The sequence below is a fragment of the Coregonus lavaretus genome (genome assembly GCF_964263955.1).
Source record: "Coregonus lavaretus genome assembly, contig: HAP1_SCAFFOLD_9259, whole genome shotgun sequence".
NCBI lineage: Eukaryota > Metazoa > Chordata > Actinopteri > Salmoniformes > Salmonidae > Coregonus > Coregonus lavaretus.
In genome coordinates, this window is record NW_028157160.1 from 2,501 (window position 1) to 16,215 (window position 13,715).

The 13,715-nt window shown below is 44.8% G+C and overlaps 1 protein-coding gene across 1 annotated transcript in view; it reads right to left on the reverse strand.

Moving 5' to 3' along the window:
* The window catches only part of LOC311125744 (synaptotagmin-7-like), a gene marked incomplete at both ends in the record, with an annotated part of 3,024 nt that extends 2,233 nt beyond the window's left edge, over positions 1-791 (reverse strand). The window contains 2 exons of the mRNA XM_084199772.1: positions 54-168; positions 619-791. Of these exons, the coding sequence (XP_084055898.1) occupies positions 54-168; positions 619-791 (288 nt within the window). The remainder of the gene's footprint in view (positions 1-53; positions 169-618) is intronic.
* Positions 792-13,715: the final 12,924 nt, after the last annotated feature.

Below are 13,715 nucleotides of genomic sequence, written 5' to 3' on the forward strand. Positions count from 1 at the left end.
GAGAGGAGGGGGAGAGGAGGAGAGGAGGAGAGAAGGAGGGAGAGAATACTAACCTGATGTTCCTCCTATGTCCATGGCTTTGAGATTGCGTGCTTTGATGATGTTCACAGTGATGGTGTTGGCAGTTGGGTTATAGCACAGAGACACCAGAAGGTCCCCTCGCCTCCCCTGGGGAACACACACGTGTGCACGCACACACACACACACACACACACACACACACACACACACACACACACACACACACACACACACACACACACACACACACACACACACACACACACACACACACACACAGCAGTTAGTCACTCTTTACATGCAGTGTAGACACATCACCTTTGATCTGGCCCATATTCACAAAGCATTTTAGTGTAGGAAAACTAAAGCTAGGACCAGTTTCACATTTAAAATCATAATGAATAAGAGGGGAGACCTGATCCTAGATCAAAGTAGCAAAGCTACTCTGAGACACTTTGTGAGTCCTGGTCTGGGCCAGTTTCCTGGACAATGATTAAGCCTAGAGAAATAAGCTGTAAATAGGCATGTTGAATGACTCTCCAGTCTTACAACCTGGATTTTTCCGGAAAGTTACCGGAAATTTGCAACCCTACTTACCGCTCCATCCATGCAGGGTTTGAGCTCCTTCCAGAAGGTCTGCATGTGTCCCAGGTCACTGAGCTTGTTGAGGGGGATGGATACCTCCCCGATGGGGTCGTTACGACTGAATCGGTCAAAGTCCAACACCTGCAGGTACAGAGTCCTCTCCCTCACCTTCTCATACGGGAAACCTGGGAGGGAGGGAGGGAGGGAGGGAGGGAGAGGGAGGGAGGGAGGGAGGGAGGGAGAGAAACAGAGATACAGCGACAGTGAGAGATTTGGATAGAAGACCGTTGTCTGAAAACAGTCACTCTTGGGAAAGAGGTATTTTGACCTCAATAGGACTTCCTGGTTAAACAAAAATATATCCTCAACAAGAACCTGAGCAAATCAAATCAAATTGTATTGGTCATGTACACAGTTAGCAGGTGTTATGGCGGGTGCAGCAAAATGCTTATGTTACCTATCAATCAATGCAGTAAATGTCAAACAAGCACACAATAATCAAAAATTATAAAATTATAAAAAATGTAGCACAGCAGTAGACATATCAACAGTTTGTAAACATTATTAAAGTGACCAGTGTTCAATGACTATGTACACAGGGCAGCAGTCTCTAAGGTGCAGGGTTTGAGTACAATGTGGTAGCCGGCTAGTAACAGTGGCTGTGTCCGAATACCCATACTTGCATCCTAAATAGTGGGCCATTGAGCATGCAAAAGAAAAAGAGTTTAATAGTATGAAGAGACATTTCAAAAATTAAGTATACTTTAAATGCCCGGATGTCATACTCATTTTGGCTTTGACAACAGCTGACCAATTAGATTTGGGGATACGCTACCAAAGTCAACGAATAGCAGAAAACAACGCAATCACGCCACGACGCATTCTCAGTATGCGAAAATATAATTTTAATCGTATGCAACATTTCGAAAAATCGAATGCCAAAATGTTATACTCATTTCGGCTCTTCATCTAGTAAAATGTGAGTTGTCTTCAAGTAGCCAACAACAAAATTAGGCTACTTTTACTTAATGCAAAGCTTCTGCGGTGATGTTCTAATGTAGTAGTTTTTGTTCTCCTTAAAATCTAAAAATAAGTATTATTGCATCGTAGGCTACATCTTTGAAAACAGAAATATTTTTTATTTTATTTTATGCAAAGAAAAATCTGTTTTCTCACTGGAAAAGTGGATTTCTTGTTCTCTTGGCCTTTGTCAGAGCTTTTCAACTATACTGAACAAAAAAAGAAACACAACATGTAAAGTGTTGGTCCCATGTTTCATGAGCTGAAATAAAAGATCACAGAAATGTTCCATACATACAAAAAGCTTATTTCTCTCAAATTTTGTACATAAATGTGTTTACATCCCTGTTAGTGAGCATTTCTCCTTTGTCAAGATAATCCATCCACCTGACAGGTGTGGCATATCAAGAAGCTGATTAAACAGCATGAACATTACACAGGTGCACCTTGTGCTGGAGACAATAAAAGGCCACTCTAAAATGTGCAGTTTTGCCACACAACACAGATGTCTCAAGTTTTGAGGGAGCATGCAATTGGCATGCTGACTGCAGGAATGTCCACCAGAGCTGTTGTCAGATAATTTAATGTTAATTTCTCTACCAACGTCGTTTTAGAGAATTTGGCAGTACGTCCAACTGGCCTCACAACCGCAGACCACGTGTAACCACGCCAGCCCAGGACCTCCACAGCTTCTTCACCTGCGGGACGTTTGAGACCAGTCACCCGGACAGCTGACGAAACTGTGCTTTTGAACAACAGAATAATTTCTGCACAAACTGTCAGAAACCGTCTCAGGGAAGCTCATCTGCGTGCTCATCGTCGTCACCAGGGTCTTGACCTGACTGCAGTTCGCCGTCATAACCGACTACAGTGGGCAAATGCTCACCTTCGATGGCCACTGGCACACTGGAGAAGTGTGCTCTTCACGGATGAATCCGTATGGCGTCGTGTGGGCGAACGTTTTGCCCCATGGTGGCGGTGGGGTTACGGTATGGCCAGGCATGAGCATTCAACGATTTACATTTTTATTATGAGCCATTCTCCCCTCAGCAGCCTCTTGTAGTTAAATAGGATAGATGTTCTACATGGTCTACTACGATATAGGTTGAATGTGATAGTCTGCCTATAACCAGCCTGAGTAGGGCTACAACTCCTATTCTGTTCAGAGTTTAGAGAAAGTAATCAAATTGGACATTAGCTCAAACCAGGCTGGTTAATGCGTTGCATGTCTGCTGAATTTGAAAAACCTACCCGCACTCGGCCCCGCCCCAACCCCGTCCCCACCTACACAGCCAATCAGGAGCCGCTACTGCGTTGTGGCCGTGGAATAATGCCTCCTTTCACTAAAATCGGGAGTACGTGCTAAATACTATGCGACGATTAGTAAATAGTATGCAGTTTAAGTATGTACTACGCTAGTATGGGTATTCGGACACGGCCTAAGGGGCAGCGGAGGGCAGGGTAATGGGCGGAGGCCTTCTAGTGGTGGCTGTTTAAAAGTCTGATGGGATAGAAGCTGTTTTTCAGTCTCTCTGTCCCAGCTTTGATGCACCTGTACTGTCTCTGCCTTCTAGATGATAGTAGGGTGAACAGTGGGGTAAACAGGCCGTGGTTCGGGTGGCTGAGATCCTTGATGATCTTCTTGGCCTTCCTGTGACACCGGGTGCTGTAGATGTCCTGGAGGGCAGGCAGCGTGCCCCCGATGGTGTGTTGGGCAGACCGTACCACCCTCTGGAGAGCCCTGCGGTTGCAGGCAGTGCAATTGCCGTACCAGGCAGTGATACAGCCCGACAGGATGCTCTCAATGGTGCATCTGTACAAGTTTGTGAGGGTTTTAGGGGCCAAGCAACATTTATTCAGCCTCCTGAGGTTGAAGAGGCGCTGTTGTGCCTTCTTCACCACACTGTCGGTGTGAAGGGACCATTTCAGGTCCTCAGTGATGTGCACGCCGAGGAACTTGAAGCTTTTGACCCTCTCCACTACGGCCCGTTGATATGGGATGGGGGTGCGCTCTCTCTGCTGTCTCCTGGAGACCACGATCAGTTCCTTCATTTTGATGATGTTGAGGGGGAGGTTATTTTCCTGGCACCACTCTGCCAAGGCACTCACCTCCTCCCTGTAGGCTGTCTTGTCGTTGTGGTAATCAGGCCTACCACTGCTGTGTCGGTTGCAAACTTGATGATTGAGTTGGAGACGTGTGTGGCCACGCAGTCATGGGTGAACAGGGAGTACAGAAGGGGGCTGAGCACACACCCCTGTGGGGCCCCTGTGTTAATGATCAGAGTGGCAGAGGTGAGGTGGCGCGTCAGGAAGTCCAGGACCCAGTTGCACAGGGCGTGGTTCAGACGCAGGGCCCTGTACTTAGTGATGAGCTTGGAGGGCACTATGGTGTTGAATGCTGAGCTGTAGTGAATGAACAACATTCTTACATAGATATTCCTCTTGTCCAGAAGGGATAGGGCAGTGTGCAGTGCAGTGTCGATTGCGTCGTCCGTGGATCTATCTATGCATCTTCTATCCTGATGAACCCAGTCACCGAGTCAGTGTATACATCAATATTATTCCCAGAAAGCGACCCAGAACATATCCCAGTCCGCGCGATCAATACAATCTTGGAAGCATGGATTCCGTTTGGTCAGACAAAATGTTGAACAGTCCCAACCACGGGTGCTTCCTGCTTAAGTTTCTGCCTTTTTGGCGGGAAGGAGCAGGATGGAGGCGTGGTCAGATTTCCCGAAGCGATTTTCCTTGTAGCCGTCCCTGAAGGGAGAGTAGCATGCTCCTACCTATCTCCTATCTATCTCTCCATACTGGGCTGATTTCAAGGTTTTACTGTTAACCTACAAAGCATTACATGGAGGTTCTCCTACCGTGGTGGTCCTGCCGTAAGAAATTTGTGGATTGGTTGAAAAACGAGTTTTAATGACTCCAACCTAAGTGTATGTAAACTTCCGACTTCAACTGTACATATACGCTACGGTCAGAAGACGCAGGCTTCCTTATTATCCCTAGAATTTCTAAGCAAACAGGTGAAGGCAGGGCTTTCTCCTATAAAACTCAATTTTGATGGAATGGTCTGCCTCTGACCCTATTAAGACCTTTAAGTCTTTACTGAAGGCTCATCTCTTCAGTAGGTCCAGTGATTGAGTGTAGTCTGGCCCAGGGGTACGAAGGTGAGCGGCAAAGCACTGGAGCGACATACCGCCCTTGCTGTCTCTGCCTAGCCGGTTCCTGTCTCTCCATTGGGATTCTCTGCCTCTGACCCTATTACGGGGGCTGAGTCACTGGCTTACTGGTGCTTTCCATGCCGTCCCTAGGAGGGGTGCGTCACTTGAGTGGGTTGAGTCACTGACGTGATTTTCCTGTCTGGTTTTACGCCCCCTCGGGCTCGTGCGGTGGAGGAGATCTTCGTGGGCTATACTCAGCCTTGTCTCAGGGTAATATGTTGGTGGTCTGCTGATATCCCTCTAGTGGTGTGGGCGCTGTGCTTTCGCAAAATGGGTGGTTGGCCCTGTCCGGGGGTATCGTTGGATGGGGCCACAGAGTCCCCCGACCCCCTCCCGTCTCAGCCTCCAGTATCTATGCTGCAATAGTCATTATGTTATATCTGGTGTGAATTTAAGTGTGCTCCCTCTAATTCTCTCTCTCTCTCTCTCTCCCTCCCCTCCCGGAGGACCTGAGCCCTAGGACCATGCCTCAGGACTACCTGGCCTGATGACTCCTGGCTGTCCCCAGTCCACCTGGTCGTGCTGCTGCTCCAGTTTCCACTCTTCTGCCTGCGGCTATGGAACCCTGACCTGTTCACTGGATGTGCTACCTTGTCCCGGACCTGCTGTTTTTGACTCTCTCTTTCTAGCGCACCTTCTGTCTCGACTTCTGAATGCTCGGCTATTAAAAGCCAACTGACATTTACTCCTGAGGTACTGTCCTGTTGTACCATCTACAACCACTGTGATTATTATTTGACCCTGCTGATTTTCTATGAACGTTTGAAGATCTTGAAGAACAATCTTAATGTTAATTAATAATCCTTAATGGCCATGTACTCCTATAATCTCCACCCGGCACAGCGAGAAGAGGACTGGTCACCCCTCAGAGCCTGGTTCCTCTCTAGGTTTCTTCCTAGGTTCCTGCCTTTCTACTGAGCTTTTCCTAGCCACTGTGCTTCTACATCTGCATTACTTGCTGTTTGGTGTTTTAGGCTGGGTGTCTTTTGGGAGCACTTTACTCAGAGTTTCTTTATTAAAGCCCCCAGCTACAATATATTCGGCCTCAGGATATGTGGTTTCCAGTTTGTACAATGTGTAGTTCTTTGAGAGCCGTCACAGTGTCTGCTTGTGAGGGAATTTACACGGCAGTGAACGGAAGAAAATGATCTCGGGAGGTAATGCGGTTGGAATTTAAATGTTGAGGTATTCCAGATGGGGAGAACAGAAGGACTTGAGTTCCTGTACGTTACCACTGTCACACCATGAAACATACACCTTTATTTTTCCCGGAGAGTTCATTCTTCCTGTCTGTGCGATGAACGGAGAACTCCACTGGCTGAATGGACAGGGACAGTATATCCGGAGAGAGCCATGATTCGGTGAAACAGAGTATGTTACGGTCCCTTATGTCTCTCTGGAAGAAAATCCTCGCCCTAAACTTGTCTACTTTATTGTCCAGGGACTGAACGTTAGCGGGTAATATACTCGGAAGCAGTGGGTGGTGTGCACGCATCCTGAGTCTGACTAGCCCCCCCGCTCCTCCTCCCTCTTCTCCGGAGGCGACGTTTTGGAGGATGAATGGGGCTGCCACAGGGTTTAATATTTTCCCTGTATTTAAAAAAATGTTCCATCCCAAGAATAAATCACTTTTCTCCCAGGTAACCCGAAATTTCCCGTCAAAACCGGAAGTGTCATTCTGAAGCATACAAATAGACCTGTCTGGATTTTACAGTTCAAACCTGATGCTACCTGAGCCTGATGAGCCATTATTATAAATACATGTATTATTAAATACATTTTATGAGCCCAAGCCCAAAAAAGCCCAAATGATAGTGCCATTATCTATCTATATATATATCTATATATATATATATATATATATATATATATATATATATATATATATATTGTATTGTATATTATATTGTATATTATCGGAAGTGGTCCGATGAAGCTGATGCTGTTTCAAATTGGAATATGTTCAGGGATTCATCCAATAACATTGAGGAGTTTACCACATCAGTCACCGGCTTCATTAATAAGTGCCACAACAACGTTCCCACAGTAACCGTACATAACAGTGCCTTCGCAAAGTATTCAGACCCCTTGACTTTTCCCATATTTTGTTACGCTACAGCCTGATTCTAAACTGGATTAAATTGTTTTTTATATCATAACGACAAAGTGAAAACAAGTTTGTATTATTTATTCACATTTATTACAACTAAAAAACAGAAATATCTTATTTACATAATTAGTCAGACCCTTTGCTATGAGACTCGAAATTGAGCTCAGGTGCATCCAGTTTCTATTGACCAACACCTCCTTTGGCCGCCATTCCTTCCAGTTCTCAGCTGCCAATGACTGGAACGAACTGCAAAGATCTCTGAAGCTGGAGACTCTTATCTCCCTCACTAACTTTAAGCGTCAGTTGTCAGCATGGTTGTCAACAGTTGTCAACTTTAAGCAGTTGTCAACTTTTTAAGCAGTTGTCAACTTTAAGCAGGTCAACATTCACAAGGCCGCAGGGCCAGACGGATTACCAGGACGTGTACTCCGAGCATGTGCTGACCAACTGGCAAGTGTCTTCACTGACATTTTCAACATGTCCCTGACTGAGTCTGTAATACCAACATGTTTCAAGCAGACCACCATAGTCCCCGTGCCCAAGGACTCTAAGATAACCTGCCTAAATGACTACCGACCCGTAGCACTGACGTCTGTAGCCATGAAGTGCTTTGAAAGGCTGGTCATGGCTCACATCAACAGCATTATCCCAGAAACCCTAGACCCACTCCAATTTGCATACCGCCCCAACAGATCCACAGATGATGCAATCTCTATTGCACTCCACACTGCCCTTTCCCACCTGGACAAGAGGAACACCTACGTGAGAATGCTATTCATTGACTACAGCTCAGCATTCAACACCATAGTGGCCTCTAAGCTCATCACTAAGCTAAGGATCCTGGGACTAAACACCTCTCTCTGCAACTGGATCCTGGACTTCCTGACGGGCCGCCCCCAGGTGGTAAGGGTAGGTAACAACACATCTGCCACACTGATCCTCAACACGGGGGCCCCTCAGGGGTGCATGCTCAGTCCCCTCCTGTACTCTCTGTTCACCCATGACTGCATGGCCAGGCACGACTCCAACACCATCATTAAGTTTGCCGACGACACAACAGTGGTAGGCCTGATCACCGACAACGATGAGACAGCCTATAGGGAGGAGGTCAGAGATCTGGCCGTGTGGTGCCAGGACAACAACCTCTCCCTCAACGTGACCAAGACAAAGGAGATGATTGTGGACTACAGGAAAAAAAAGAGGACTGAGCACGCCCCCATTCTCATCGACGGGGCTGTAGTGGAACAGGTTGAGAGCTTCAAGTTCCTTGGTGTCCACATCACCAACGAACTATCATGGTCCAAACACACCAAGACAGTCGTGAAGAGGGCACGACAAAGCCTATTCCCCCTCAGGAGACTAAAAAGATTTGGCATGGGTCCTCAGATCCTCAAAAAATTCTACAGCTGCACCATCGAGAGCATCCTGACTGGTTGCATCACCGCCTGGTATGGCAACTGCTTGGCCTCCGACCGCAAGGCACTACAGAGGGTAGTGCGTACGGCTCAGTACATCACTGGGGCAAAGCTTCCTGCCATCCAGGACCTCTATACAAGGCGGTGTCAGAGGAAGGCCCTCAAAATTGTCAAAGACTCCAGCCACCCTAGTCATAGACTGTTCTCTCTGCTACCGCACGGCAAGTGGTACCGGAGTGCCAAGTCTAGGTCCAAAAGACTTCTCAACAGCTTCTACCCCCAAGCCATAAGACTCCTGAACAGCTAATCATGGCTACCCGGACTATTTGCACTGCCCCCCCACCCCATCCTTTTTACGCTGCTGCTACTCTGTTAAGTATTTATGCATAGTCACTTTAACTCTACCCACATGTACATATTACCTCAACTACCTCAACTAGCCGGTGCCCCCGCACATTGACTCTGCAACGGTACCCCCCTGTATATATAGCCTCCCTACTGTCACTTTATTTTACTTCTGCTCTTTTTTTTTCTCAACACTTTTTTTTGTTGTTGTTGTTTTATTTTTACTTTTTTGTTTAAAATAAATGCACTGTTGGTTAAGGGCTGTAAGTAAGCATTTCACTGTAATGTCTGCACCTGTTGTATTCGGCGCATGTGACCAATAAAATTTGATTTGATTTGATTTGATTTGATCAGAGCAGCTTACCGATCACTGCACCTGCACACAGTCCATCTGAAATTAGCCCACCCAACTACCTCATCCCCACACTGTTATTTATTTTGCTCATTTGCACCCCAGTATTTCTATTTGCACATCATCTCTTGCACATCTGTCATTCCAGTGTTAATACTAAATTGTAATTATTTTGCACTATGGCCTATTTATTGCCTTGCCTCCATAACTTGCTACATTTGCACACACTGTATATATATATTTTCTGTTGTATTTTTGACTTTATGTTTTGTTTACCCCATATGTAACTCTGTGTTGTTGTTTTTATCGCACTGCTTTGCTTTATCTTGGGCAGGTCGCAGTTGTAAATGAGAACTTGTTCTCAACTGGCTTACCTGGTTAAATAAAGGTTAAATAAAAAATAAAATAAAAATCATCCTTGAGATGTTTATACAACTTGATTGGAGTCCACCTGTGTTAAATTCAATTGATTGGACATGATTTGGAAAAGCACACACCTGTCTACAGTATATAAGGTCCCACAGTTGACAGTGCATGTCAGAGCAAAAACCAAGCCATGAGGTCGAAGGAATTGTCCGTAGCACAAGATTGTGTCGAGGCACAGATCTGGGGATGGGCACCAAAGAAATTCTGCAGCATTGACGGTCCCCAAGAACACAGTGGCCTTAAATGGAAGAAGTTTGGAACCACCAAGACTCCTCCTAGAGCTGGCTGCCTGGCAAAACTGAGCAATCGGGGAGAAGGGCCTTGTTCAGGGAGGTGACCAAAAACCCGATGGTCATTCTGACAGAGCTCCAGAGTTCCTCTGTGGAGATTGGAGAAGCTTCCAGAAGGACAACCATCTCTGTAGCACTCCACCAATCAGGCCTTTATGGTAGAGTGGCCAGACGGAAGCCACTCCTCAGTAAAAGGCACATGACAGCCCACTTGGAGTTTGCCAAAAGGCACCTAAAGACTCTCAGACCATGAGAAACAAGATTCTCTGGTCTGATGAAACCAAGATTGAACTATTTGGCCTGAATGCCAAGCGTTACGTCTGGAGGAAACCTGGCACCATCCCTACGATGAAGCATGGTGGTGGCAGCATCATGCGGTGGGGATGTTTTTCAGCAGCAGGGACTGGGAGACTAGTCAGGATCGAGGGAAAGATAAACGGAGCAAAGTACAGAGAGATCCTTGATGAAAACCTGCTTCAGACCGCTCAGGACCTCAGACTGGGGTGAAGGTTCACCTTCCAACAGGACAACGACCCTAAGCACACAGCCAAGACAACACAGGAGTGGCTTCGGGGACAGGTCTCTGAATGTCCTTGAGTGGCCCAGCCAGAGCCCGGACTTGAACCCGATCGAACATCTCTGGAGAGACCTGAAAATAGCTGTGCAGCGACGCTCCCCATCCAACCTGACAGAGCTTGAGAGGATCTGCAGAGAAGAATGGGAGAAACTCCCCCAAATACAGGTGTGCCAAGCTTGTAGCGTCATACACAAGACTCGAGGCTGTAATCGCTGCCAAAGGTGCTTCAACAAAGTACTGAGTAAAGGGTCTGAATACTTTTGGGATATTTCAGTTTTTATTTGTAATAAATGTGCAAACATTTCTAAAAAACGTTTTTTGCTTTGTCATTATGAGGTATTGTGTGTAGATTGATGGGGGGGGGGGGGGGGGGGGGACAATGTAATACATGTTAGAATAAGGCTGTAATGTAAGAAAATGTGGAAAAAGTCAACGGGTCTGAGTACTTTCCGAATGCACTGTATGGGCCACTTTACATTAAGCACGACAGAAAAACATAAAAGCCCATAGATGTAGCTAGCTATATAAAGCCCATAGATGTAGCTAGCTATATAAAAGCCCATAGATGTAGCTAGCTATATAAAGCCCATAGATGTATCTAGCTATATAAAGGCCATAGATGTATCTAGCTATATAAAGCCCATAGACATAGCTAGCTATATAAAGCCCATAGATGTAGCTAGCTATATAAAGCCCATAGATGTAGCTAGCTATATAAAAGCCCATAGATGTAGCTAGCTAATAAAGCCCATAGATGTAGCTAGCTATATAAAGCCCATAGATGTAGCTAGCTATATAAAGCCCATAGATGTGCTAGCTATATAAAGCCCATAGATGTAGCTAGTTATATAAAGGCCATAGATGTAGCTAGCTATATAAAGCCCATAGATGTAGCTAGCTATATAAAGCCCATAGATGTAGCTAGCTATATGCTCTCTTGGGTAAATAAATGAAACTAGCTCAAGTAGGCTAATCTTTTTGAGTGTGAACTGTATTACTGTACTGTATTGTATTATACTGTATTACTGTACTGTATTTGTATTATACTGTATTACTGTACTGTATTGTATTATACTGTAATTACTGTACTGTATTGTATTATACTGTATTACTGTACTGTAATTGTATTATACTGTATTACTGTACTGTATTGTATTATACTGTATTACTGTACTGTATTGTATTATACTGTATTACTGTACTGTATTGTATTATACTGTATTACTGTACTGTATTGTATTATACTGTGTTATATGGGCTGGAATTACGCACTTCGTTCAAACCATGATAAAGCAGGGAGAGAACATGTGATTCTGGTGCAGGACATGTGGCCTACAAAGATACAAGTATATGCTAGTGAATTGGATTTTAATTCTGAAATATAATATTTGCCTATTTGTATAATTAGCAGGCTGACGCATATATATACCTTTCATAATATTTATCCTAATGTTATTAGCCGTAACTCCTCTTTCTCTCTCCATTGTTGCTTCATTCCTTCCTCGCTTTCAACAGTTAAATGAAATACGTTTCGTTGTCCTTATCTTCATCATTCTAATGACGTCCTTGAATAAATAGGACTAGAATGAGATGCAGAAGGCTTCCACTTCTCTTCACCAACATTGAATGGTTATGGGGTCTGAATAAATAACTGCTGTAGTCTACCGCCATCTGAATGGTTATGGGGTCTGAATAAATAACTGCTGTAGCCTACCGCCATCCTGAATGGTTATGGGGTCTGAATAAATAACTGCTGTAGTCTACCGCCATCTGAATGGTTATGGGGTCTGAATAAATAACTGCTGTAGTCTACCGCCATCTGAATGGTTATGGGTCTGAATAAATAACTGCTGTAGTCTCCCGCCATCTGAATGGTTATGGGGTCTGAATAAATAACTGCTGTAGTCTACCGCCATCTGAATGGTTATGGGTCTGAATAAATAACTGCTGTAGTCTACCGCCATCTGAATGGTTATGGGGTCTGAATAAATAACTGCTGTAGTCTACCGCCATCTGAATGGTTATGGGTCTGAATAAATAACTGCTGTAGTCTACCGCCATCTGAATGGTTATGGGTCTGAATAAATAACTGCTGTAGTCTACCGCCATCTGAATGGTTATGGGGTCTGAATAAATAACTGCTGTAGCCTACCGCCATCTGAATGGTTATGGGGTCTGAATAAATAACTGCTGTAGTCTACCGCCATCTGAATGGTTATGGGGTCTGAATAAATAACTGCTGTAGTCTACCGCCATCGCGCGTTCGCTCTTCTTTCAAACTACCCGTGAGTTCTATTGGCTGCTGTATTTAACATTCATCAAAAAAGAGCTTGCGTCCGTCTTAGAATAGTCTATTGGTATAAGAAATGCAAAAAACACAAATAATGCCCAGCAAGCTATTCTAGTCAAGCTTTTCCTGCATGAGACTCCAACAGCTAAGGAGCGTTTCTTTAAGGAGAGGCCAGCAGAGCACAGGTGCGTGCGTATTGCGCAAGAGACAGAGGTTATAAATTAGAAGCTTATTATGCATAACCCATCATTAATTAGCTAGATATAAGGCTAACACTGCATTGAATGTATTACCTGAAAGAGGTAGGCTAGGACATCTATATATATATAGGGCTATATATCAATCTAGAACAGGATGATCTATTTTGGATGCAATTTGAATGGAGTTGATGGAGAGAGAGAAAAGACTGCGAGAGCACTCGCACATGCACTGATTTTAAATCAAAGATATTCGAGTGATAGGCTGTTTTAAAACTCTGCAATAAAAAATAAAAAATCTTTACAATTAAAAAAAAAAGGTGACCCCCTGAAAGCCAGATGGAGAGATGGGTAAATTAGACGCACATTATTCGGTCTTCCTATTACTGTAGCATAGACTATGCAGCAGCAAATGTAGGCCTACCTGTCACAAGGAAGAAAGTTACCATGATGAGATGAAAGGTCTACATGCATTGTGAACTGCTCTCCATACGGAGATGGGCGGTCTGTCCCCACCCTGAGCGTTGATGATTCATCATGCAGAGGGCCGTAGAGAAGCCACGCATATAATTTAACAGTTCCATTTCACGCCATGCTGTTCAAATAGATAATTTATTATAATTTACCAGTTTCTCGCAGTTATTTATCCCGGGAAAGGGAGTGGTTTTTTGGGGGGGGGCGGTATATCCCGGTAAATCTCGGTTCCCGCCATTCAACTCTAATGGGGCTGTTCAAACAAAGGATCCGGGTCCCGGGAAGTCGAATTTCTTGTCGAATGTCTGGTGAGTGATCACAGATCTGATGTCCCAAAGTTATTTTCGACTGTAGAGGTAATAGTACTAGAAACGTTCTGAGCAAAT